At 55.3% G+C, this 25507-nt stretch overlaps 1 protein-coding gene and 1 long non-coding RNA gene across 3 annotated transcripts; one reads left to right on the forward strand and one right to left on the reverse strand.

Moving 5' to 3' along the window:
• Positions 1-2959: 2959 nt before the first annotated feature.
• URM1 (ubiquitin related modifier 1) lies at positions 2960-19022 on the reverse strand. 2 transcript variants are annotated; one of them, XM_081587055.1, is made up of 5 exons: positions 18970-19022; positions 14534-14604; positions 6204-6285; positions 4635-4683; positions 2960-4265 (listed from the first exon to the last, which is right to left on the reverse strand). In XM_081587055.1, exons 1-5 carry the CDS (start codon positions 19002-19004, stop codon positions 4197-4199), a joined length of 306 nt encoding a protein of 101 aa, XP_081443181.1. In that variant the 5' UTR covers positions 19005-19022; the 3' UTR covers positions 2960-4196. The 2 variants fall into 2 exon arrangements, with proteins under 2 accessions (XP_081443181.1, XP_081443182.1); XM_081587056.1 differs by having other exon boundaries at positions 4631-4683.
• A 123-nt stretch (positions 19023-19145) lies between these two features.
• On the forward strand, positions 19146-21007 carry LOC145544322 (uncharacterized). Its single transcript, XR_014081343.1, has 2 exons — positions 19146-19937; positions 20567-21007. It is a non-coding gene; the product is annotated as an uncharacterized LOC145544322 (long non-coding RNA).
• The last annotated feature ends 4500 nt before the right edge of the window (positions 21008-25507 follow it).

A 25507-nucleotide genomic window follows, 5' to 3' on the forward strand; every position in this document is an offset into this window, starting at 1 on the left:
GCCGAGATGCGGGTGCCCGGCCCAAGAGGAGGGAGGGGGCGATGGGCAAAGGGTTCAGGCGAGGGAGCAGGCGGGACACTGGGAGTCTAGGATGCAAGATGGGGGTGGGAGGGTGAGGGGTCCTGCCGGTGCAGGGGGGGGCGGCCCCTGGGGAGGGGCACGCTATGTCTTTAAGAGCTGCCTGAGCGCAGGTTGCAGCTGCCTGGCCAGCCCGAGAGACAGCGGAGATTCATTACCCGCCGACACAATGACCATTGATGGCCCCGTGGCGTTATTCAAATCCAGTACCAATTGCAGCCGAGCCCCTTTCTCCGCGCCAGGCCCGTATTGTTGGAGCGGCCCACTAAAAGCCCGCCCCGGCCCCGAGCCGCCAGAGGCGCCCGCTCGGGCTCAGCCCTGCGCCTCGCCAGCCCGCCGGCTCCCAGTCCGGCTCCCCGGGCGCTGCAGGTGACCCGGCGGCACATTCCAGCGCTCCCCGCCGTCCCAGCCACCGCCGCCGCTGCCACCGCCAGCGCCCCGGCCGCGACTCAGCCACAGGGAGGGAGAGCGCCCGAGCCGGTGCGTGCGCGGGGCTGGGCGGGGGCGGGAGACCCACCGCTGCAGCAGCCCGGACCCGGGTTCATAAACGCGACCCCGCCTCGGGCCCCCGTTTTCCGGATTCCCAGCGAACCCGGGGAGCCCAGGCTGGGGGCGGGGAGAGGGGAGTCGGGGTTCCCCGGGCCTGACACAGGAGACTCCCCCGACCTGGGGCGGCGCAGAGACCCAGCGCGGGCTACTCTAGGGACCCCGGGCCGCGATCGAAGGAGACGCACGCCGGGGGCGAAGGGGATCCCCACGCAGGGTCGGGATCCGCGTGCTTGCTCGTCCACCTTACCGCGGGATGGGCCGCGACCGCCGAGCGTCTGCGAGGTCCGCGCAGCTCCGGAGATCTGGTCCGGTGCTTTACAGGATCGAAGCGGAACCCCGCAGGAGACCGGGGCCCTGAACTCAGGGGCTTCGCCACTGATTGTCCAAACGCAATTCTTGTACGAGTCTGCGGCCAACCGAGAATTGTGGCTGGACATCTGTGGCTGAGCTCTGGGAGCGACAGGGGCGGGAGCCGCAGGGAACCGAGCTCGGCGCGGGCGAGACCCTTCGGGTGGCGGCCGGCTGGCCCCAACGCGAGGATCGCGGCCCCGGCCGGGCGCGAAAGGAGGGACGCCGGTCCCTGTCACCAGCGCCGCCATCCTCCTCTCTTCGCCGTCGTCCTCGTTCTCCTCCTCCTCTGCGGGTGACCAGTCCTGGCTGGCGGGGTCCTCCAGCAGATCGCGTCGTTTCCCCCCTTTTCAAATTTCGGCCGGGAACGAAGCTGGCACGCCGCGGCGGGGCCCAACTGTGGTCCGGAGAGCTTGTCCTCGGCCGGAGCCGCAGGAAGTCGGGGGCGAAAGGAGATGCCGGCGGACTGCGCTTGCTAACTCGTTTTGAATTGATTCTAACCTAGCCTCCCCTGCCAATAACCCCGAAACAAGCCTAAACCGACCCCTAGATCCCCAATAAACCGGCCCCTCCCGCCAGCGCCTCCAGACCGACCGATGGGCTGAGCTTCCTCGGGCTGCTGCTGGAGTCGGAGAAGCGTCCAGAACGATGCGCTCCAGCCGGGCAATCGCCTCGGCTTGGGAAACAGAACTTGGAAAACGAATCCTTTTCATTAAAGACAAATCTTCTGAGATAGTGGGGTTTATTTGTTTATTTCCTCAAAAGTGGGTTCAGGAGTTGCCTTGGCAGGGGGGCAGCTGGGTGCTGTGGGGTCTGAGCCCGGGGTCATTCATCCCTGACCCTTTCCATGCTCAAGCTGGAAAATGACCCCAAATGCTGTGGAGTGTGGCCCTGGCCAGTTTCAGGGCACCCCTCCTTGCGTGGAGAACCTGCTTTCCCCAGCAGCGCGTCTTCCTGCCCTACTCCTCAGCAGTAATGCACTAACTGGGGTGCTGGGGAGGAAGGGCTAGCCCGTTTCTACCCCTCCTCTCCCCAGTGCAAGCAGGAACAAGGAATCCTCTCACCCAGTTTCCAGGACTTGGAATGCTGTGGGGGGTAGGGTAGGAAGTGAGTAACGGGGTCACCATGAAGCCCAGCGGGGCTGAAGTCCTCCCTTCCCTGGAGGAAGGGACTTCCAGGTTACAAGAAGCCGGACAGGCTGATCCTTAAAGTGAGGCTGTCCCTTGCCCTGCTGCCTAACATGGAGACCCTGACCTCAGCACCTAGAGCAGCTGGTCACACAGCCTCTCCCTCGATAGGCTCCTGCACCCACACTGGGCTTCCCTTGTACCCATAACCTCAACATGGCTACCCCCACCCACACACATGCCCAGAGGGCCTTCCTCCACCTGCAGCAGCGCCAGAGAGAAGCTCACCAGCCAGGGGGTCATCTGTCCCCAAGGCCTTGAGAATGAGCACAGCCCCCAGCACTGCTAGGACAACTGTTCAGCACTCCTGTTTCTGCAGTGAGAGCAGTTCCACCTTAAATTATTAACATTTAATGAAAAGCAGTTTGGGCCGGGATGATGTTAATGCCCTATTTTTTTTTTTGAGGTCTCCCTCCAACAAACAAAGCTTTTTCTCCAGGTCACGGGAAGTGGGGCTCAGCAGTCTTAACTATGCCTCCTCGGTTGGAGGCTGCTGGCTGCGGCTTGGGCTTGTGGGACAAAGCCTGGCCTCCGACAGACTGGTAGGGAAGTGTCCTGGGACCCAGGCTGGTCAGCACAGACTGGCCCTGCCACCCCTTCTCCAGATGGCCCAACCATATCATCCCTTCTCAGTGTCTGGATAGTCTGGGTTTCAATTCCTGCTCTTTTCTGGGTGAAGGGCAGTTCTGAAAGCCCTGGGGTGAGGACAGGGAGGGTGGGACCAGAGAAGTGACTGCCAGCTGGGGAAACGTGGGGTCCCACCGCCTTTGGTTTCTAAGGATGAAGTTCCAGGCAAGGCCAGTAAACAACTTCAGTCTTTTATTTGCCCAAGGCCAGCTGTTACAGGCACTGAGGCCCCAAGACTTCCAGAAGGGATGGGGGTGGGGGGAGTCACCCTGCCTCCCAGGTGCTGCCTGCCCCATCCTGCTTCCTACAGGAGATGGGAGAGTCGAGAAAGTGTGCCCTTGCACCATCAAGCATTTCAATTTTGTGTGTGTGTCAGGCACTCAGTCGTGTCCGACTCTGCGACCCCATGGACTGTAGCCCACCAGGCTCCTCTGTCCAAGGGATTCTCCAGGCAAGAGTACTGGAGAGGGTTGCAATTTCCTTCTCCAGGGGATCTTCCCAACCCAGGGATCGAACTCACATTTCCTGCATTGCAGGTGGATTCTTTACTGTCTGGGCCACCAGGGAAGTCCCTTCATTTTTGAGGTATTATAAAAATTCTGTTGTCGTTGGGGAAGAAACTGAGGCACACTGACCCCCCAACCCCAGGCCTCTATTTGCCAGTCCAAGGTCTAGCGTACATCCTCCTGCTCTCCACCCCCAGCGGAATGAGCTGCACACAGGCAGCCTTTTGCCGTGGGAGGGGAGGGTCTCAGGAGCCCATCTGGTGGCCTGTGGGGGGGGAGGCTGGCCAGGGTCAAGGGCTGTGGGTGGGGGAGCAGGAGGGGGGGTGTGGTTGGAGGAGCAGCTGCTGTGTGTGTGTGGGGGGGGCGGTCGGCGCTGAATAGGGGATCCCAGCTGGGGTTCCATAATGATATCAATGGGGGACAGGCAGAGCCCTCTGCTGTCCAGATGGGGAAACTGAGGCGGAGGCTCCTCCAGTCTTTGAGAGGGGAGGGGCCTGCCGTCAGCTAGTGAGGTTCATTCCTCTTCCCCAGGAAGGCACCGCAGCCCAGGAGCGGCAGTGCCTTGTTAGCAGTCACTCAGGGAGACACAAGGAGGGACAGCAGCTGGGTCACCTGGCCGCACAGATCCCCTGCACTCCGGCCACGTGGAGGGGCACCTTCCCCCACCTCAGCTTCTGGGAGGAGTGTCCGGCTCAGGCGCCTGCCTTCCCCTGCTCACGTGCCCAAGAAAGGCTCATTTTTAGCACCTGGCCTCTTTTCCCTGCCTGGAGGGAGCTCAAGGGACAGAGTAGGGAAGAAAGCAGCCAAGGGGGACACGGAGATCTGGAAGTAGGGCCCCAGGGGATTGTCTGATTCTTCTGTTCTCCCCACCCCAAGGGGGCCCAGGCACAGAGAGGGGCCCTTAGCCGCCGTGCAGCGTGGAGATGAAGAGGACGCTGTCCTGGTCCTGAAGCTGGTAGTCCAGCTCACCCTGGTCCAGGAGAGAAATAAGAAGACTGTCAAGGGCACTTTTCCAGCTTCTCCCCAGGGTGTTGAGAGGGGAAGTGGGAGGCGGGGGCTAGCTGCTTTCAGAGGGGAAGATAGAATCTACCAGAAAGAAGTGGGTACCCTACCCATTAACTAGCAAACCTCCAGGATGGCGGACAGCTCACCACTTCCCCAGCTACCCACGCCTTCCTCATTCAGGGTATGAGGCTTGAGGAGCCGCCATCTGGACGCCAGGTTTGGACAGAGGATGACCCTGCCACTCTGTTTGAGCCTGATGAGAGGTCCAAGGCTTTCCTACCACAGCAGTGGGTTGGGGAGGGGTTGAGGGAAGGGTGCTTCCCAAGGTACTGACCAGCAGTTCCCAGTCGGCATCGTTAACCAGCACCAGAATCCCTGGCCGCCTGTGGGAAAGACGGTAGTGAGTAGCAGGGCGTGAATGATAAGAGCTGGCGAGAGCAGGGGCAGAAGCTTAGATGTTTGGGCTGCAGAGTCTAAGGGGCAGGGGAGCCTTAAGGGTTCCATCAGAGAACATCCAGAGAGAGGAGGTGATAGGCAAGTCTGAGGGCCAGATGGAACACACATGCAAATTCCACGGCCACCTCCCAGATCTGGGGCAGATTCTTTTGTTTCCCTGAGCATCAGTTTCTTCGTCTGAAAACAGAGTAAATCGTAAGTGTCTTCCTCACAAGCTCCCGGGGGAGGATGAAGTGGGATGTCACGTGGGAGCTGCCAGGGTCTAGTATGGGAACCACTGGGGGCAGCCTATCCGTCCAGGGGTCTAACCTCACTGTCCCAGGCCTCCGGCACGTGCATCCTGGGGAGGAGGCCATCTTGGCTGCTCTGAATCAGGGAAGCCTGCCAGTGGCCCCCGAGCCCCTGACGGCCTAAGAGCCACCCTGCCTGGAGTAAGGCAGGGTAGGCTGACCTCTGGACAGGCACCTTAACCTGGTTCCTGCTGGCAAGGACCCAAAGAGCACTGCTGTCCCTGGAGGTGACCACCACAGCTGCTGGACCACGACCTGGGCTCCAGGCCGGATGGCAGCCCGAACCCCCAGGGCCTGTTGGTGAACCTCTGCTTCCAGGCAGAGGAACAAGTCCCACAGGTGCCCTGCCCACTTCTGTGACGTATGAGGATGGCCTTGCTGTAGGGGTAAAGTGACTTCTTGGCACACGGAACCTGGATCCTTTCCCAGGAGGCTGAGCTGGGCCTGAGACAGACACAGAAGCTTTGGGCCAGGTGAGGGGTGTCCTCAAGTGAGCACAAACATGCACATGTATGCACAAGTGTGCAGTGACCCCCAGTAACCCGAGACCTGCATTGTACGGCCTGGTATATATGAGGCACACTTCAATTTAAATTCCACTCAAGTAAAACTGAACGCTTGGTTCCTCAGGCACACTAGCAACATTTCGAGGGTTCAATATCCTCAACACCCAGCAGCTACCACATTGGATAGCACAGAGAGAAAACATTTCCAGCACTGCGGGAAGTTCTATGGGAGGGCACTGTCTGTCCCAGGCTGTCAAAGGATGAGAAAGACCTTGGGGAGCATCTTTTCTCAGTGCTGCCTGTACAGAGAGAGCAGTTGAGCCCAGAGAAGGGAAGTCACTTGAGCAAGCTTCTTTGGCAAGTTTGTGGCATCCAGAAGGCAGGATCTAAGTTTTTTTTTTTTTTTGGTAAATTTACCAATCTCCTGACATGGACTTTGGGAAAAAAAACCCCCAAGAGTCCAGTGTAGTAACAAGAAAACTGAAATAAACTTCAACAAAATTGGGCAGAAGCAGCCCTTCCTTGGAAGGCTAAGAGGAGGATAAAAGGGGAGAGGAGGACTTGGAAGAGGCAGAGTCTGAACCAAGGCCAGGGGTTCAAACCTCCTTCCCTTAGCCCGCCCTCCTTGGGGAAGGGAAGAAAGGGACTCACACGCTGTCTCCTTGGATGAACAGCTCTGGCCGCTCTTTTAGCAAATTCTTCTTGATCCAGACAAGGAGGCCGCGGATGTCCCCTGGAGACAGAGGCACAGAACAAAACTAATGTCAAATTCAAGTGCTTTCTGGCCCTGAGGGCCTTGCCTGGAGCAGGAGGAAGTGAACATGGGGCTGAGAGGGCCTCTTTTAGACCTGGCTGTCATGGCCCATGAACTTGTGGTTCCCAAGGTGAGGAAATGGACTTGGGAGAGGCCAGAGAGGTCTTCTCAGAGACAGTGGTACCTGGCATTGCTGAAAGCTGGAAGAAGTAACGGGGACTCAAGGTGGACAGCGAGAGGAATAGTCACGTCCGAAGGGCAGACACAGACCTCCATTCACGAGGCTTAGGAGATGGTCTGACACTGCCAGGGGCAGGCTTCTCAGAGAGCCCCTCCACCTCTGTCTCCCCAGCCAGTCCCAGATGGGGAGCATTCGGCTTTGCTCTTGGAAGGTCTGCATATATTTCCCTTTGTGATGGAAGAAAAACAATTGCTGAGCCGATAACATCAGTTAATTTCCTCTGGCAGAAGGAGAGAAGGAAGGATCCTTCACCAGCCAGAGATGCTGACAAATCAGTCCCTTCGCTCCCCCCTTTGCAGAGCCCTCCAGGCCAGGGGCGGCTACCCTAAGGAAGTGAGAGGCTGAGGGTCAACAGGGCCTCTCCTGCTCAGCTGGACACTGAGACCTGCCTCTGTGTGGTTCTGGGGCAGCCACCAAGCTCTGCACCTCCTCTGGAGGCTAGAGGCCACCTGTCCCCAGGGCCACCTCTCCTTTTCTGGGGGCCAGGTCCCTGGCCATGTACACTATCACCCCCTAGAAGGCTATGGCTCTCAATGATGCACTCCTCAAGCAGAGCATTCCCGAGGCTGCAGGACTTTTCTCTCCCTGAGAGGACAGCTAGTCTCTGGGAAGCCAGCAGAGGGCTGGAGGTTAGCCATGCTCCTCCTGAGTCAAAGTCTCAGAGGGGGCTGCTGTCCTGGGCCTGTGCCAAGACAAAGCTCAGGGGCTAAGCTGGAGAAGGGCCCAGGCAGTGCCTTGGTTTCCCTGGCTGGAGGCAGACTCCCAGCATGCAGGCCAGGAAAAGGCTGCGGGTCAGGAAGGGGCCCGGCACTCCCCTGTCTAGGCCCAGGCTGGGTCACCCACAGCACCAGCCTTGGGCAGGGTTTTAAGGCACTCTCACGGGCCTGCCTGCCACTCCCTCAGGAGGCAGGCAGGCTACACCCTGGATGGCCTGGTTCACTCTGCTCTGTGCCAGCTCCCCTGGATTGTCTGCCAGCAGAGCACAGGGCCATGGGCAGTGGCCACGGGCTGAGACTGCGCCTTTCCATTTTAATTCCTGCTTTTAAACAAAGCCGACTAGAGTCCTCAGGGTCCTTGGAGTGGGCAGGGATGGGGCGTGTTGCCTCCAAGTAGCTGTAGTCCATTTCGACTCCTGGCTGGGTTCCTCCCCAAGGCCTGGCTTTCAGAGGTTTCCCTGTGGCCTCCATCTTGGCACTGTCTGGTGGGCCGCCAGCCCATACATCTTGTGGCCGCTCGATAGAGCCGCCGGGGTCTGACACATCCGTCAGCCAGCCCCCACGGGCGGGGCTCTGCCTGTGTGTGCAGGGCTCGGAGGGCCTGGGCAGGGCCTGGCCTGAGGGCCACCAGCTGCACCTCCACAGCCCCCGCCGGCCTGTTCTGAACCAGGACTCCCTGGGTCATCGCCCCGGCTCCCTCTAAGCCTAAGCCGGGACCTGTGCTCTGCTCTCGTAGGCTGGGGGCGGCGGGGAGGACTAATGGTCATGTCGGGGTCATCCCAGTGATGGCAGCGTCACAGCGTCCCCGAGGGCTGGGCCAGGGGGCGTCTGCTGCGGGTGCTGGCTCATTTATCATGATGCTCGTCTTTGCTGAGGTCATTCCCTCCCTGCTCTGCGCCCCCCAGGCCTGCTCACATTCTTGATAGCCTGTTACCATGGTGAGGCCACCGCATCACCACCCGTATTGTTCCCCCATGCCTGGATTTGGGGGTGGGGAGAGGTGGAACTCCCGACTCCCTTCGCAGGCTGCAAGGGCCACTTGGCCTGGCCTGAAACACACCCCCAGGGACATCTTGCTGGGCTTGCTGAGGCCCAGACAATATGCAAATAGCCTCCAAGCCAGATGGTCGGCTTCCAAACGCGCCCAGGGGAGGAGGAAGGGTTAAGCAGAGTCAGGGGCTGGTGGTGGCTTGGGGATGGCTCCGGGAACCTCACTGTCACCTTCTCTCTCTGCGTCCTCCTGCCTTCCGTGGCTTCCCATGGTGGCTGCCCTCCGGGGATCCCAGGGAATCACTCGGGAGACTAATATTTACTGAGCAGCTACTATGTGCCCGGTGCCGCGGAGATGGCAGAGAACAAGGCGGACACAGAGCCTGCCCATGTGGAGCCACAGCCCAGCAGGGGAGGTGGACGGTACTTCATTAGTCGTGACAAATGCTCTCTCCTTTGTGTGGGAGCAGGACAAGTTTTTCTGAGGGTGTTCACATTGAAGCTGAGGCCCCAAGGATGAGTCGGGTGGGATGGGGGGAGCAAGCCAGGCAGAAGGAAGAACATATGGGAAGACCTGAGGCAGGCTGGAATTGGCAGGTTCAAGGTGATAGACTAGAGAAGGCCGTAAGGTCAGCATGAGATGTGGCCAGGAAGGCAGCCTCGGCTGGACTACGCAGGGTGTACAGGGGCCTTGAGAAGGGGCTGCTGGGGAAGAGGGCCCCCTCCTTGGGAGCCTGAGCCCTAGCACACAGCACAGAACCTCGCACAATAATGCCCTGGACACATTTACTGAGCACATGGGGTCTGAGTTCAACTGCATCATTTCCTAGTTAAATGACCTTGGGTCTCTCTTCAGCTTCCTTCTTTGTAAAATGGGAATGGTAAGAATGCCTCTGAGGGGTGTTGTGCGGCTCAAATAAGATGATCCACGGAAAGCTCTTGGCACTGTGCCTGGCATAGCTATGCTGTAATTCTTCCGTGAGCCAGAGGAAGAACCCTTCAGTTTCTCTTGCTGCCCCTTCTAGATGTTTAGCCTCCTCAGAGGCTGCCTGGATAGCCCTGGTGGAAGGACTCATATGCTGAGGGCACGCGGCAGCAGGGCAGGGAGATGAGCACCCCGACCCCATGTCAGGTTTCCCGTGCAGGAGGCCTCGGGACCTGGCCTGCCCACTGCGGGAAGAACAAGCAATGAGGCTGCTGCTCTTGTGGCAGAGAAGTTATGAGTCTGGGTTCTGGAGCTGGAAGGCCCTGGGGTGTGTGCTAAATGGCCCTGGGTAGAAGTCACTTCACCTAAGTTTCAGGGCCATCCTTGGACAAGGGGGGAATAATAACCCAGCTCTTGATGCCAGCAGCAGGCCCAGCACGGTGTCAAACAGACAAGACAAACATCCCTGTTCCTGCAGTGGTTCAGGATTTCTTATCCCGGGGGCTGCCAGAACCTTCCCCTAAAGGCCACTGGGAAAGGGCACCATGCACACCCCTCTTAGACCTACAAAGGCTCCCACCAGAATCCCATGCCCCAGTGGATTTGTCCTTGTCTGGGGACAACGACCACCCACTGTGGCGCCCCCCACTCCCAGTGGTGTCAACTGAACTTCCGGTCTCATCTGATCTCCCACAGCCGACCCTCATCCAACCTCTTCTTGCTAAGGCTTCCAGGGAGAGCTTTTCTCCCAGCCTGAAATCTGGCTTCTGGCCCCTCCCACCCATGGAGCCTAGTCGGGCCTGGGGACCACCGGCCAACGATGCCGAATCGGGAAAGCCGGTCCCCTACGTCTTCTTTCCCCCAGGTTAAGCGGCTCTGGTCCCCACCGAGTCCACCAGGCTCCAGGACAGGACTCCTCTGGGAGTCCACCCCAGGCCTCAGCTGAAAGTGGGGGGAGAAGAAAGAGCTGGGATGGGGGGAGAAGAGAAGAGAGGGTAGAGGGAACATCAGAGGGTCCATTTACAAGTGAATGGGGGTAAGAATGGAGCAGTTTGTGGACTAAACTGGCCTCAGAAGGAGGTTTACAGATGTGTGAGGGGACGCTCCTCATTGTTTAATTAAGCAGAAAGTGGATCTTTTCAAAAGCAATTTTGCACAGGGACTGGGAAGGGTGAGGGGGAGAGGAGGGTGGTGGGGAGGGGATCAGCAAACAGGCCCCAGAGCGGAGAAAGGAACAGCTGGCCCCAGAGAGGCTGTGAAATGCATGCTAAGCAGTTTAAAGCGCCTGGGAGCTCCCTAGCCGCCCCTGCCTCCCGCGCCAGCTTCCCTTTAATACAAAGGCAGGGCTGAGGAGCAGGGAAAGGTGAGGCAGAGTCTCTTACTGGGACCAGGGCAGGTAAGACTCAGGCAGGGACCATCGAGGTTCTGGATTTGCTCCAGGCCCCTGACCAACCCTGGTCTGTGAGCCTTGAGTTGAAAGGATCCTTGATACGTTAAAAATCAGCTCCCAGTGGCCAGGGCCCAAAGCTGGTGGGTGCCTCCCAAACCCGGCCACTCAAGGCCCATTCCGTGGAGGTGGCTGTTAAGAATCCCCACCTCCCTGCATAGGCAGCCACTCACTGGATCAATGCACCCCGCTTTCCAGAACCATGTGCTTAGATCTGGAAGCAACTTTTCCAAACTTCCAGGTGTCAAATTGATAACCAACTCGTGCATGCTTGTACTCGGTCGTGTCCAACTCTTTGTGACCCCATGGACCGTAGCCCGCCAGGCTCCTCTGTCCATGGGATTTACCTGGGAAGAATTACTGGAGTGGGGTGCTATTTCCTTCTCCAGGGGATCTTCCCGACCCAGGGACTAAACCCACGTCTCCTGCACTGGCGGCAGGCAGATTTTTTTATCAATGAGCCACCTGAGAAGCCCAATAATCAGCTCAAGACAGACTAAATCGAGTCCAACCTCCCACTTTACAGGTGGGATATGAGGGCTGCAGAAATAACTAATTTGCCAGCGCATGCTGCCAGGGTGACTCTCTCACCATCTCACCCTTCCCAGCCTCTCATTCCAAGTTGGCCGGGTTGGAAGCTCTCTGCTGGCTCAGGACCCAGGGCCCTGGAGTCCCCTTGTTTGTGAGACTCGTCACAATCCATAATCTTATGGCTGCTGTTTTCTCTGCTGGAGTCTCCAAGACCTGCTTGGCCAAGTGGCAGCCCCTGGGCTGGGAAGCCTGCCAGACGGCAGATCTGGGCATGGGCTCGGGGAGGAGTGAGGCTCTCCCCATGGCACCAGGCCCCTGCCCTCCTGTTGGGCTCTGTGTGCCAGGGTGAGGCCTGGCAGCTGCCAACCAGCTCTGCCACTGTGATGTGACCCACACCTCTGGGCACAGCAGGGCACAAGTGGGAGCCAGAGGTAGAGACCCACGGCCAAGGGCCCAGAACTAAGCACACGGGTCACTTCCGCTAGCCTCCCCTGCTTCCTTTTATTTCATCCCAGAGAGGGGAGGAGCGCCCCCTACCTGCCCCCAAGGCACTAGATGAGGGATCCAAAACCTGGGTCTTAGGGACTTCCCTGGTGGTCCATTGGTTTAAGACTCCATGCTTCCAATGAAGGGGGCTTGGGTTTGATCCCTGTTTGAGGAACTAGGATTCCACATGGCATGCAGTATGGCCAAAAGATAAAAATAAGAACAAAACAAACCTAGGTCTTAGCCAGCTTCCCTACTTGAGTAACTCTGGACAGGTCACTCTCTCTCTGTGAGGTTTGGTTTCCTTGTCCATAGATAGTATCTACTGGGGTCATTATGAAAACGGAGATCAGTAGCTGTTGGAGGCATGAAAGTGTGAAAACCAGAGAATATCCTGCAGGTCTGAGACATGATGTGATTTGGGGAAGCTCTTGGGATAAATGGTGATGGGATAGTGGCACCCTGCAGAATGGGGCGACCCTGGCATTGGCTTCTGAACCCCAGCTCTGCCAATGACATAAGCGCATGGTGGGGGGTAAGACCTTGGACACTTCTGAGTTTGGGTTTCCACTGTTTTTTTTGGGGGGGTCCACTTTTTAAAGTGGAAGTAATGATAGTTACCACCTAAGAACCTGTGACAATTATTTGTACCACCCACTGGGGTTCTGCCTACCCTGCTGCACTCAGCCTGTGCCCGAGGATACCAGCCTTCCTTTGGGTCCTTGACCCCCACAAGGCCTTCTGCCTGGGGCTTCACAAGTGCCGTCCTCTCTAGCTGGAATGAGCCCCACGCACCTCTGCTCTCCTCCAACTTGTTAGGTTGGCTGCCTTCCATTCCTCAGGGCTTTAGACTCAAAGTCTTCTCTCTCTCTCTCTTTTTTATGCCGTGCAGCTTGCAGGATCTCAGTTCCTGGACCAGGGACTGAACCTGGGCCATGGAACTGAATGTTCGGATTCCTAACCACTAGGGCACCAGGGAATTCCCTCAAAGGCACTTCTCTAAAGAGGCCTTCCCTTACCACCCTGTGGTCTTATTCAAAGCACCCCTTTGTTCTGAGGCCAGTGATGATCACTTGTGCTGTTATACATCCGCGTGTTTACTTCTTCACTGCCTGGCTCCATTTCCATTACTCTGTTAGCTCCATTAGGGCAAGAACCATTTCAGTTTTGCTTAAGATCAAATACCCAGCAACTAGGACAGTGCCTGGCACAAAGGAAAACATGTGTGTGTGTGTGTGTGTGCCCACGCTCAGTAGTGTCCAACTCTTTGCAAACCCCTAGACTGTCCAGGCTCCTCTGTCTACAGAATTTTCCAGGCAAGAGTACTGGAGTGGGTTGTCATTTCCTACTCCCGGGTATCTTCCTGACCCAGAGATCGAACCCACATATCTTGCATCTCCTGCATTGGCAGGCAGATTCTTTACCACTGCGCCACCTGGGAAGCCTGGCACAAAGGAAAACACGTGTACATATTCAAAAACATGTGTGCCAACCACAGGAAAGAATAAAGGACTTTCTTCTACGACTGGCACTTGGTGAGTGTTCAGTCAATGAATGAATAAAAGGACTGGAATTATTAAACTTGGGCACCTTCATGCCGAGCAAAAGCAGGGGGAAACAAATCCTAACTTGTGATGTTTTAATAACATCCTGAATAAGTCTTTAAGGCTGCATCTTTGAGAGGCTTCTGACAGCCCCTTGTTTCCTCCCAAGGCTGCAGAGCCATCTGTCAAACTAAGAAACCATCACCTTTATCATCTTGGATCTTCCCCCACCAGGGACACAATCCCCCAGTCCTGACGTTTAACCTCAGCCTCATGCCCACACCCAGCTCCAGGGGGCAGCAGCCTGTACCCTGGCCTCTGAATGTGGCACAGAGACCCGCCCTATGCCACTGCCCTCCAACCCTAAGGGAGGGTCAGAGACAGCCTTGGTAATGGGTGAATCTGGGCAATAACTGATACCTGGTAGATGCATGTCCAGTTCCAAAAGAATCCTGTCAAAGCTCACTTGACTTTCTCTACTGCCCACCTCAAGGAACCTTATTCCCCTGGCTCCTCATACAACTGACTTCCTCTTCTTCCCAGAAGTATCTCAGCCCAAGGTGAGATGGGCTCCCATTCCCGAACGTTCTGCTCTTGCTAAGATTCACTGCTAGGGCTGCAAAGCCCCTCCACAGTGGCAATGTCCAGCCCCTGCCTCTAGGCTACGCTGCTATTTACCCAGCTGGACCTCTGGAAATCCTCCTCCCCCCTTCCTCCAATCTGAAGGCAGGGTCTGCCTCCCAGTGCCTGGTACATGGTCTGCGGCATGGGAGGCGCTCAGTGTGTGTCTGCTAAAAAAAAGGTGAACAGGTCTTTGAATGAACAACTGGAAAAACCCCTCTGTCTCCCTTAGTTAACCTCCCCGCTCCAACCTCCTTGGCTGGACACTTTTCTTCTCATTGAAATTCATTTAAGTCCATCTGCATTGTTCCATTCTTGACAAGGTTATCTCCTTTGTGAGGACATCCCTCTGCGGCCATCCAGTGATGGCAAAGATGCCGGGTACAGCTGGCTGACACCTTTTAGCAATCCTAAGAGATAGGGATTACCATCTCCCCCTTTCACAGATAAGTATGCGGAAGCTCAGAAAGGTGAGGTGACCGGCCTAAGGTGCTAAGGGGATTCAAACTCAAGTCTGAATACAGAACCTGAGCTTGGAAGGATGCAGCTATGCCATCTCCTTCCTACAAAGCTGGCTGACTCCAGAGAGAATGGGGGAGACAAGCTGATGATCTCTCTCCCTTCCTCCCCATGGGCCAGGAAATCCTACCCACTCTCACTTGACCAGGGCTGAGTGACCCTGTAGAGCAGCTCCTGCTCAATGGTGCTCAGAGAGCCCGTACTCACAGGGTTCCTCCTGTCCAGGCAAGGTGACCTGATGCTTCTTCACACCGTCGAACAGGAGCTCCGCACCGCCTCTGCAAAGGAGGGCCAGAGAAAGAGCCTCAGAGACTGAGAACTGAGGAGGAGGCCGGCACCAGACGCCCAAGAGAATCAGAGCCCAGCGTTCAGGAACACCTTGGGTACCAGCCATCAATTCTCAAATGTGGCTTCTTGATGTGGTAAAGCAGGACAGAAACAATGTTTATTAACATTTAAGTACCCAAATTTTCAGACTCTGGTTTTGACTCCTCTACTTCCTCAAAGGTAGCTTAGCACACAGGGGCAGAGCATAGGCCCTGAGGTGGAGACCAGGCCCCAGCCGGGCCTGACTGGTGAGATCTTGGGCATGGGATGGCATCTTCTCAAGCCTCAATCTTTCCGTCTGCAAAAATGTTGAGGAACTGCCTCATGGCACACTGGAGACCCTTAGATATAAAGGTTTCCTCGAGCCAGGAGACACTTTGAAATTTCCCTGCCTGTGCCCTGTCCCCACCCTTGCTGCTGGCCTGGTGGGCAAACCAAAGTGCTAGAGAGTGAGAGACCCCCACTGAGCTTAGCAATAAGCTTGCCCTTTACAAGAACATTCGTTGTCTCATTTCACCTTCATGGAATCCCAGGGAAGGAAGGAAGGAGGCATATATTAGTAACTCCAACCAACAGAGAAGCAGGTTGGGGCCAGGAGAAGTTTAGTGACTTGTCCAAGACCAGATAGGCAGTGGCTGAACTAGGATTTGAATTCTAACTGGTTTCTGGGAGAAACAACTAAGACTCCCCAGAAGGTCAGGAAGCCCCTTGAGGGCAGAATCTGGCTCACTTCTGGGTTCCAACACCTGGCTAAGGGAAGCCTGGGCCAGCAGAGAGGCTCCAGGCCAAGTGCAGATGCCAGAACTCATGCTGCGGACACTCGGGCTCTTTGAGCGCTCCACGCTGCTCCTCCCCCGGAGTCTCGTCTCAGACTTCACGTGGATCTTAACTGAGAAGGCCTTAACAGACTTGTGATGGGTGCGATGACTCCCACCCCACCACCCTTCCCCAGTGCCGGAGAACAGAGCTGTCCTGAGACGGTCCACTGGGAGGCAAAGGCAAGGCACTCATTGTCATGGGGGAAACATGGGGCGACTGTCATCCAAACAAGGTCACGCTTTGTTGATGCAGAAATGTGGAGGGGGAGAGGAGGCCCATCTGTGGCCGCGCGCAGGGCCATCTCAGCTGCAAGCCCATACAGAGCCTCCATTTATCCCCTTCCAAGAGCCCCACTCTCTCTTAGGTAGGGGTTGGCACATGCAGCAGCTGGGGTGGGGGAGGGTGACAAGCAAGGGGTGACAGGAGTTGGGGAGTCAGAGGAGTGGGAACTGGAAGCGCTGGCACCCAAGCAAACAACCCAGATTGGCCAAACCTGGTGGTGCCAGGCACAGAGGTCAGCGCTGTTTTCCCTTCACAAGCGGATAAAGAACCAGTCTGGCTCAGCGATTGACCTGTCACTGCTGGGTTCGCCAGTGGCTGAGGGAGGGGTTGGCATTCCTGTGGTCAGAACATCTGGAGGGTAGGAAGGTGCCCAGCCTCTGAAGTGATTCAGGGAGGCAAGAAGGGGCCTGATTTGGTCTCAGAAGAGAACAAAAGTCAAACTCTCGTAGGTCCTACAGGATCTCCCACTCAAACGCAATTAAGGCATCACAACCCAAGATATCTCGTCTGTCCTCCACTTCCTAGCTCTTGGTGGGAGGTGTCTGTTGGTACCAGTGACCGGTATAGACATTTTTCAAATGGTCTTCACTTTTTCAAGTTTATCTTCATCTTTTTATCTGATGTATTTTACTTTTGTTCATTTCCCCTCTACCTGCGGGGATGCAAGTTCTGCCTAAAACGGGGCCTGGTACACAGCAGGCACTCAAGAAACGTGTGCTGAATGAGTGAAAATGCCCATTTCCCCACTTCTTCTCTGACCCTAATGGCATTCCGTTCCTTTGCGAATACCTCCTGGACTCAAGGAGGAGAAAAAGGGAAAAGGAAGCGGAACTCTCGTATCTGGGCTGCAGTGACACAACACACATCTGTACTACCTGCTCTGCACCCTCTGCGACTTGAGAAATTGCTCTGGCAGGACGAGGATAGCAGATCTGGTCACTGACAGGCGGGAGAAAGGAAAGAGCAGCCTTCCAGAGCGTCTACCAGAACTGATGGAGCTGCGGGAACACAGCTGCTCATGGGAAAGACGCCAAGTCCCAATCCTTTGGAATCTTCAAGGATCAGGGTGGCACTTGGGGACAAAAGGGAGAGGCTGATGGGCAAATTGGTTTCTCTGCAAATCTACTTAAGTTCAGAGTAAAGGGTGAAGGAAGCAGGCTAAGAGACATAGAAAATTAAAGAAAGGCCAAGGGGAGAAACGGGCACTGAGACAAAGAGAGAAGGACTCTGGGTTTAGCCTACATATTGGGCATTCCTGCTTCCCAAGAAGCTGCAGTTCTCATGGGACCCTGTGGCGGTGGGTGGTGGGAACACTGTCTTGCCTTGCTGGTGTTCACTATTGCTCTTGGGGTAAGGGAGACCAAGATGGTGGAGTCAGAAAACAGGAACTCCAGCTAGTCTGTAAGCCCTGGAGGGCAAGGACCACGTCTTCCTCATACGACTTCCCCACTGCTGCCAGCACAGTACCTGGCAGACAGAAGACATTTCTGAAGACAAATGCCACGTCTGACTCAGTGAACATGAAAGGTAAATAGGCTGTGGGTGGTGGTGGTGGTTTAGTCGCTAAGTCGTGTCCGACACTTTCCAACCCCATAGACCGTAGCTTGCCAGGCTTCTCTGTCCATAGGATTTCCCAGGCAAGAATACTGGAGTGGGTTGCCATTTCCTTCTCCAAGGGATCTTCCTGACCCAGGGATTGAAACTTCGCAGGTGGATTCTTTACCACTGAGCCCCCTGAGAAGCCCAAGCCGAGCTGACTGTAGATAAGCCTCAACACTGGTAATCTGTAGCTTCTCCGTCTTCAGCTCTGCTGAGGCCTGTTAAAACAGCAGGGACCTCCTGGAACCTGCAGGCCATGGGGGACATAGCTGGGCAAAGGGTCAATAAAGCAAAATAGTCAGGTGACCAGGCTAGCATAGTTCTAATTGGATCCACGGGGCCAGACAATATCATCAACTAAAATGCAGTTAACATTCATGAGACTACCCCCTCATAAGGGACAGCAACGCTGAACACTGGAGGCCATGGACAAAGTTCTATTTATCTTTGTATCCTCTGTGCCTGGCTCGCTGCCTGGCACATGGTAAGCACTCAATAAATGACTGGTGAATGGACTATGCAATGAAGGGAGTCCATGAAAGAAACTGGGGGCATCCAATAGAAGGAAAGGCATTTATAGGCAGAGGTTTCCAATTCCCATCCCAGACCTTCCCTTTCACATAAGCCTTGGCTTGTTTATCTTCACACACACACACACACACACACACACACACACAGAGAGACAAATCTAGTCCCAGCTTTTCCACCTGGCTGTAGAAATTATACCATCCATCTCTTAAGATCTCAGTTTCTCTGCCTCCTCTCTAAACTTTGCGCTTTTTTTTTCCAGCTCTGAAATCACACAAAGAGAATGCCTTGAGGAGACTTCCTCCTTGGTCTGTTTCTTCTGTTATTAGCATGTGTGTCCCTATTCTGCATCTTTTATCTTGTGCATACTGTAGTGGCACAGAGGTAAAGAATCCACCTGCCAATGCAGGGGACCCAAGAGTCAGGTTTGATCCCTGGGTCGGGAAGATAGCCTGGAGAAGGAAATGGCAACCCAGTCCAATATTCTTGCCTGGAAAAATACCATGGACAGAGGAGCCTGGCGGGATGCAGTCTATGAGGTCGCAAAGGGTCAGACACGATTGAGTGACTGAGTACACTCACACAGTGTACTGTCAGGGTTAGTCTCCACTACTGTGCTACCTAGCCCCATATCCCCACCTGACTTAAGACTTGCAGAAGACACTCAGTAAGTTTACTAAATGTGCCGGAAAGGATTCACGTTTAACACCTTCAAATCTTCGGAATATTGGTCCTTGGTCCTAGGAGCTCGGATGCCAGACACATGGGCTTGCTCCAAAATGGAGCTGGCAAACAAGACCGGGAGGCCTGCTAACCGTCACGCCTTTTGAGTCCCGTAGGGCGCAGGGCATGGAGGAGTCCCAGGAGCATACCTCTAACTCCCGGGTGTGCGCCTCTATTCCCGGACATACGGCCTCGTCACCCAGGGAGACCGAACCTCTCAAGCTCTCCCAGGCGGGTGGCGTAGCTCAGGGAAGTCGCCGGGGGCCTCGGCGATTCGGTGGTGACAGGCCCCAAGGCAGAGGGAAGGGAGATCCGGGCCCGACGACTTCAATCCATCCCCACGGCCCCCCAGCTCTATGACTCACCCGAACTCCACCTCCACTGACAAGGGCGCTGCCATGTTGAGGAAGCCGAGCTCACAGGAAACTCCCCTCAACTTCCGGCTCTCCTGGCCCCCGTTTCCGGTTGCCGCGGACGGAAGAGGCGGGGCCGGGGAAACTCTCCTTCTCAGCTATTGGAGGAAGGTTTGGAGCCGGAAGCTGAGGCCGGAGGACTGTGGACCCTGTTAAGGGCCCTTTTGGCTGGTCTTCCTGTTTCTTTTCGGAACGGGGCTCAAACAGTCAGGGCGGGAAGCGACTGACATCAGTCACAACTCGGCGGAGGAGAGACCTGGCATCTTTGCGCTGTGACCGTGAGCCACGTTAAGGTTTATCTTGCATTAGTTACCAAATTACCTTCTGTCAGCACACCGCTTGGACGAACCCGTCCACTTGTCTTGAATTATCAGTGGCATCCAAATACTTACTTCCAGCCCAGAAACCTCTCTCTTGAGCCATCGTCTTGCAATCCCCCCTCCCTTTCGCCGTCGACTTGGATTTCATTCATTCAGAATGAATGAACATTTATTGCACGTCCTCCTTCGTGTACCTGGCATTTTGGTCGGTGCTAAAAGATGCCGGTAGTGAATCGGATAGACAAGGTTCCTGTCTTCACGGCACTCACAGTCTCGTGGGGGAAACGAATCAAATAAACATACGAGCCATGCTAATAAGTGTAAAATCTCAAACTGAAAATGATCCGGCATCATAAGAACTTCAGAAAGAAAATGGGCTGCACTGGACTTGGGCTGAGCTCTAAAGCCTGAGTCGAGCTAAGTAGGTGAATATAAGGAGAGAAAAGCCGCTGGGAGCACTCCAGCGAGACCGGAAAGTGCAAAGACTCTGGGTAGAAGGACATGCTGGAGCACCAAGAGAAGGTAGAAACTGGGGAGCAGAGGGCCTGATAAGACAGGCTAGACATGTAGGCAGGGGCCAAATCATGACTTGTGAGCCAGGTAAGAATTTCAGTCTCTTATCCTAAGAGCAGTGGTAGGCGTTGGAAGGATTTTGGGGGATGTGTGTGTATGGCATTATTAGAACTGTGTTTTAAAATATCCTTCCTGGGACTTCCCTGGAGGTCCAGTGGTTAAGATTCTGTGCTACCACTGCAGGGGGCGCAGGTTTCATCCTTGTTCAGAGAACGAAGATCCCCCATACTACGTGGGGCTGCCTAAATAAATAAATAAGTAAAACATTCTTCCGGGCTGCAGTGAGAACTGGAAGGAATAGGGAAGGAGATAGGGAGACTACTGGAACCTGCTACAAAAGCCCAGGGCAGCTAAACCACACTTCAAAATTGAACTCATCGCTGGTAGCTTGAGGTAGTGTACCCTGGTGGTTAAGGGTGGATGTAAGGATGTGGTTACTGCTAAGGGCTCAGAGTTCAACTGCCAGCTTTACATCCATGTCCCACCACTTCTTATCTGTGTCTTTGGTTAAGCCCTTTAACCTCTATGCCTCAGTTTCCTCATCTGTGCAAACTAAGATAATAGCAGCCCCCATAGGGTTGTCATCAGAACTAAATGAGTTCTTGGCACAGTGCCTCGTTTCCTAAAACAAGCTCCCCTGTGTTCCCCATCTCAAGGATACCACTGCCATCCATGGAAACACCTCAGCAAGAAACCTTGGACATTGTTCTTAATTCTCTCCCAAATCCAGACAGTCACCACGTTTGGGTTCGTCTCCATGCTAAGCTGATTTTGCAGCCACGTGTTCTACCACCACCATCACCTCTCACCTGCACCTGCTTCTCTGGTTGCCTGCCTCCCACCTCCCTGCCTCTGACCTGACTTTCGTAGACAGTTCAACTCCACAGACAGCTGTGAGTGCCTTCAGTGTATCAGGCACTGTCCCAAAGCACTGGCAAAATGAGGATAGCATCAAAAAAAGAAAACCCTGTGGCCAGTGGAAAGAACCCACCTTCACTGTGCTGTGTGAAACTCAAGTTTTCTCAGTCTGTAAAGAAGGCTTTGGGACCAAATGATCTCTTAAAGGTCCTTTCAGTAAAAATGTTCTAGGGAATTCACTGATGGTCCAGTGGTTAGGACTCAGTACTTCTGCTGCCAAGGGCCTGGGGTTCAGATCCTGGTTGGGGAACTAAGGTCATATAAATATATATGTATAGTAAATAAGTGTTAGTAGCTCGGTTGTGTCTCAGTTGTGACCCCATGGAATGTAGCCCACCAGGCTCCTCTGTCCATGGAATTCTGCAGGCAAGACTACTGGAGTGGGTAGCCATTCCCTTCTCCAGGAGATCTTCCCTACCCGGGGATTGAACCCTGGTCTCCTGCATTGCAGGGAGATTCTTTACCACTGAGCCACCTCATACACACATATATATATTCTAAGATATTTCCACTGGTTCCTCCAAGGGCAGAGGTCTAGAAACCTTGCCTGATTCATCTTAGAGCCTTAGCTCATAGTAAGGAGCTTTATACATTGTAGGGGTTTGGTAAGTGCTTGCTGAATTATTGAATGAATGAATAAGAGAACACATATCAATTCCCTTCTCAGTCATTCACTGGCTTCTCTTTCCCAACAAGGTAAAGGCCTCTGATTTGAGGCCACCTTTAGTTAGGCCACATAGAGTTGAATATTCTCTAACTCGGCAGACTGCTGCCTGCCTGCTGAGCTGGAATGGGAGAGCTAAGGAGCTTTTGAAAAGCTTCATCCGTTTGACAAACATTCATTGAGCACCTATTAAGTGCCAGGCCCAGGGCTGGTGCTGGGAACACAAGGGTGGACTTTTAAAAAAAACCAAGGGGTCCCTGCCTTCCTGGGGCTGATATTTTGGAAAAGACACATGTGAAACTAGACCGCACAGTGCAATCAGTTGTTATGAAGAGGGAACATGGGGACCTGTGGGAGATGAAAGAAGATCCAGTCCAGCCCTGGGGTGAGGCAAGGTTTCCCAAAGGAAGTCACATCTAAGCCCGAGTCCCAGGAAATTATGGGAGGTGGAGGTGGCAGGAGAGGACGGGTAGGGAGGCCAGAGGTGTTCGTTCCTTCCCAGAGAAGTGGGAACCTTTCCCACATCACTTCTGGGTAAGTCAGCCCACTCTGAATGCCTGGCTCTCACACTTGGAAAGTGCTTCCTCCAACTCCAGCCTACCTAACTCAACCTCCTGTTGTGTGCGCTCTTGGTGACCCCCTAGACCCCTTCCAGGCTCCTCTGTCCGTGTGATTTCCCAGGCAAGAATACTGGAGTGGGTTGCCATTTCCCTCTTCAGGGGATCTTCCCAACTCAGAGATTGAATCCCCATCTCTTGGGTCTCCTCAATTGGCAGGAGGATTCTTGACCACCTGAGAGGTAAATTCTTTACCGCCTGGGAGGATTCTTGTGCCACCTGGGAAGCCCTCGACCCCCTGTGCTCAGTCACTTCAGTCATGTCCTATGCTTTCTGACCCCATGGACTAATCTGCCCGGCTCCTCTGTCCATGGGATTTTACTAGAGTGGGGTGCCATTTCCTCCTCCAGGGGACCTTCCCAACCCAGGGATCGAACCTGCATCTCCGGCATTGCAGGCGGATTCTTTACCGCTGAGCTACTGGGGAAGCCTCAACCTCTTGAAGAGAATTGAAGTGAAAGTCGCTCCGTCGTGTCTTTGCAACCCCATGGATTGTAGCCTGCCAGGCTCCTCCTCTGTCCATGGGGATTCTCCAGGTAAGAATACTGGAGAACTCTTCTGCAGAGGGTCTTCCCGACCCAGGAATTGAACCGGGGTCTCCTGCACTGCAGGCGGATTCTTCACCAGCTGAGTTACCAGGGAAGCCCCTCTCAACCTCCTAATCAATAGCAACAACCATTTTTTAACATATGCATTCAATGAGTAATGACCCCCGACTCTGCACCTGCCAGGTGCTTCACATGCATGACCTACTTGATTCCTCGCGGGGGCTATTAGCCTCCGTTTTCAAATGTAAAAACTGAGGCTCAGAACCTGTGACTTGTTCACGGACCCCTACATGTCAGGCCTTAACCCCAGGCTGTCGTGCCTTCGGGACCCCTGACCCTCACCGCGTCCTGTTGGGCTTGGCTCACTCAAATGCCTCCCCCTGGGACCCACGCAGAAGGGCGTGGACCCCAACTCCTGTCCCTCCAGCAGGCCGGCCAGCCAGGCACTGGGGCACTGGGCTCCATCCCTTCTGAAGCTCCGAAGGGAGACAAAGGCGGGGTCTTCGGGGGAGACGAGGGCGCGGGCGCCCCCCTGCCCGCTGCCCTTTGTCTCCCCGCCTGCGCCCCTCGTGCGCCCCGGAGGCTGGGAGGCGCCTCTCGCAGGCTTCCTCCTCCCATTCTTGTGCTAATTGGGTGTCAAGCTGAGATCAGTGAGAAAGGAATCCGCCCCGGCTCGGGTTAAACTGCCGCCAAAGAGGAGGGCTGAGCCCAGAATATCATTAGGCTGGGAGGAAGCGGGGGGGCCCCCCTCCTCCAGCGGAGGGGCTGGCCACGCATTCAGGCCCCTTTGAAAGTCGCTTGGTGGCCCCTTCCCTGGCCGCCAGCGCCTCAATAGGCCCCTCGGCGGTATTTAACCTTCTTCCCAGGAATTGAAAGTGATATGCCAAGCGCTGGCCTAGGCAGCCACTTGCCTGTCCAAGGGCAGTAGGACCTCCGGGGACGCTCAAGGCAGGCCTCTGGCAGCCTCCCTGGGCTCAGATTGCAGATGGGAATACTGAGACTGGGCAGGGCGGTGCCTCCCAGCCCTGTTATTCACAGGCCCTGTGGTCTGGAGAGACAGAGCCTCTCTGAGCCTCAGATTCCTCATCTGTGGAATGGGGATAAAATAGTAGCTGCTTTGTGTTACGGATTTAATGATGATGATCAAATGCCTGGTGTCGCATCCAGCACATAGGAAGCGCTCCACTCCTGGTGGCTGTTAGCAGGTCAAAGGAGTGTGTTTGGGCTTATATAAGGATTTCCTAGCAGAGCTCCCAGTCCTCCAGGTGTGCAAGGAGTGCCCGCAACGGATTCACTTTGCATACCCTGCCTGGACTCGTCCCCAGCCCCACCCCTGCAGCCCTTCTTTCACCTGCTCTGCTTGCCCTTCACCTCCAGACCTTTTGCTGCCCCTTCTGTCTGGGCCATTCTTCCCCCTCCTCTTCTTGAATGACTCTTCCTTGAAAAGCCTGTGGCCATGAAACACAACTTCCTCACCTCCTACCCCGGCCAAGACTTGGGGTTAGGGTACAGCTTAGCATACACCCTTTGCTTCCTGACTGGCTGGCCCCTCTCCCCGGCCCCCAGACAGTGGGCTCCCCGAGGGCAGGTCGCACCGTGTCCCCCCAACCCCCACCCCCCTGCACAGAGGCCTTTTGAATCTGCCCCATAGATGTATGGACACAGTACTTTGTAAACTGTGTAGCCCACCAGGCTCCTCTGTCCGTGGAATTCTCCAGGAAAGAAGACTGGAATGGGTTGCCATTTCCTTCTCCAGGGGATCTTCCCGAGCCAGGGATCGAGCCTGTGTCTCTGGTGTCTCCTGCATGAGCAGGTGGATTCTTTACCACTGTCACCAACTGGGAAGTTGAAGCACTATGTAAATGTCAGGAAATGCCCAGTAAACAGTAGCTCTTGTGAATTAACTTCACAAACATGTATTGAGCACCTGCTGCAGGCACGGGAGATGACTCACAGCCACGGTTTGGAAGGCAGCTGGGCTCACCACTCTACAACCAATTGGCACAGCCATGGTTTGGGATGAGCAGAGGCAGACGGGGGAGCTGCAAGGCCCAGGGGCCCACCAGCTCCACCCCTTCTTGGAGGGGCTCGGGAAAGGGGGCTGGTGTGGAAGTGGGAAACTTAGGCCTAGCCTGGGATCTTAACACTGAAAACACCTCCTTTTTACCTTGTAACTACAATGTACCTCACAGATAACAGCACCAGTTCCTGGGCTAGGAGATTTCCAAGCACAATCTCATTACAGGTCCACAACTGTCCTGGGGCAGGGATTCCTGTTGTTGTGTTTAGTCACTCAGTCGTGTCCGACTGTTTGCAGCTTCGTGGACTGTAGCCTGCCAGGCTCCTCCATCCGTAGGATTTCCCAGGCAAGAATACTGGAGTGGGTTGCCATGTCTTTCTCCAGGGGCTCTTCCTGACCCAGGGATTGCACATGTGTCTCCTGCATTGGCAGGCGGGTTCTTAAACCACTGAGCCACCAGGGAAGCCCACCTAGACCACCATTTATAGAGGAGGACACTGAGGCTCAGTCTGGCAAATGGACTTGAGAGCAGGCCTGAGCAGGAGCTTTAGACCACCACTAAACTGCGTCTTAGTGACTGTTCAACCAAAGGGAAAAACAGGCACCCCTGGGGGCTCCTTCCCATCGGAGAGCCCTCCCACTGCTGAAGGTTAAAGACACAAAGCTTCACCATCGGTGAAATCCAGCCCCTTGGAAGCCCAATCAAAGGCTCACCACGGAGTCCTCTGGGCTGGGTCCCTTGCCTGGGGGTCAAGTGGAGACTGTCCCTCCTTCCCGCTTCCCTTGGCTGAACGCTAAGGGCTGGATCCGATTCTGCAGGACCCATGTGC

Source organism: Giraffa tippelskirchi, chromosome 4 (assembly GCF_054371585.1).
Source record: "Giraffa tippelskirchi isolate mGirTip1 chromosome 4, T2T-mGirTip1v1.2.pri, whole genome shotgun sequence".
NCBI lineage: Eukaryota > Metazoa > Chordata > Mammalia > Artiodactyla > Giraffidae > Giraffa > Giraffa tippelskirchi.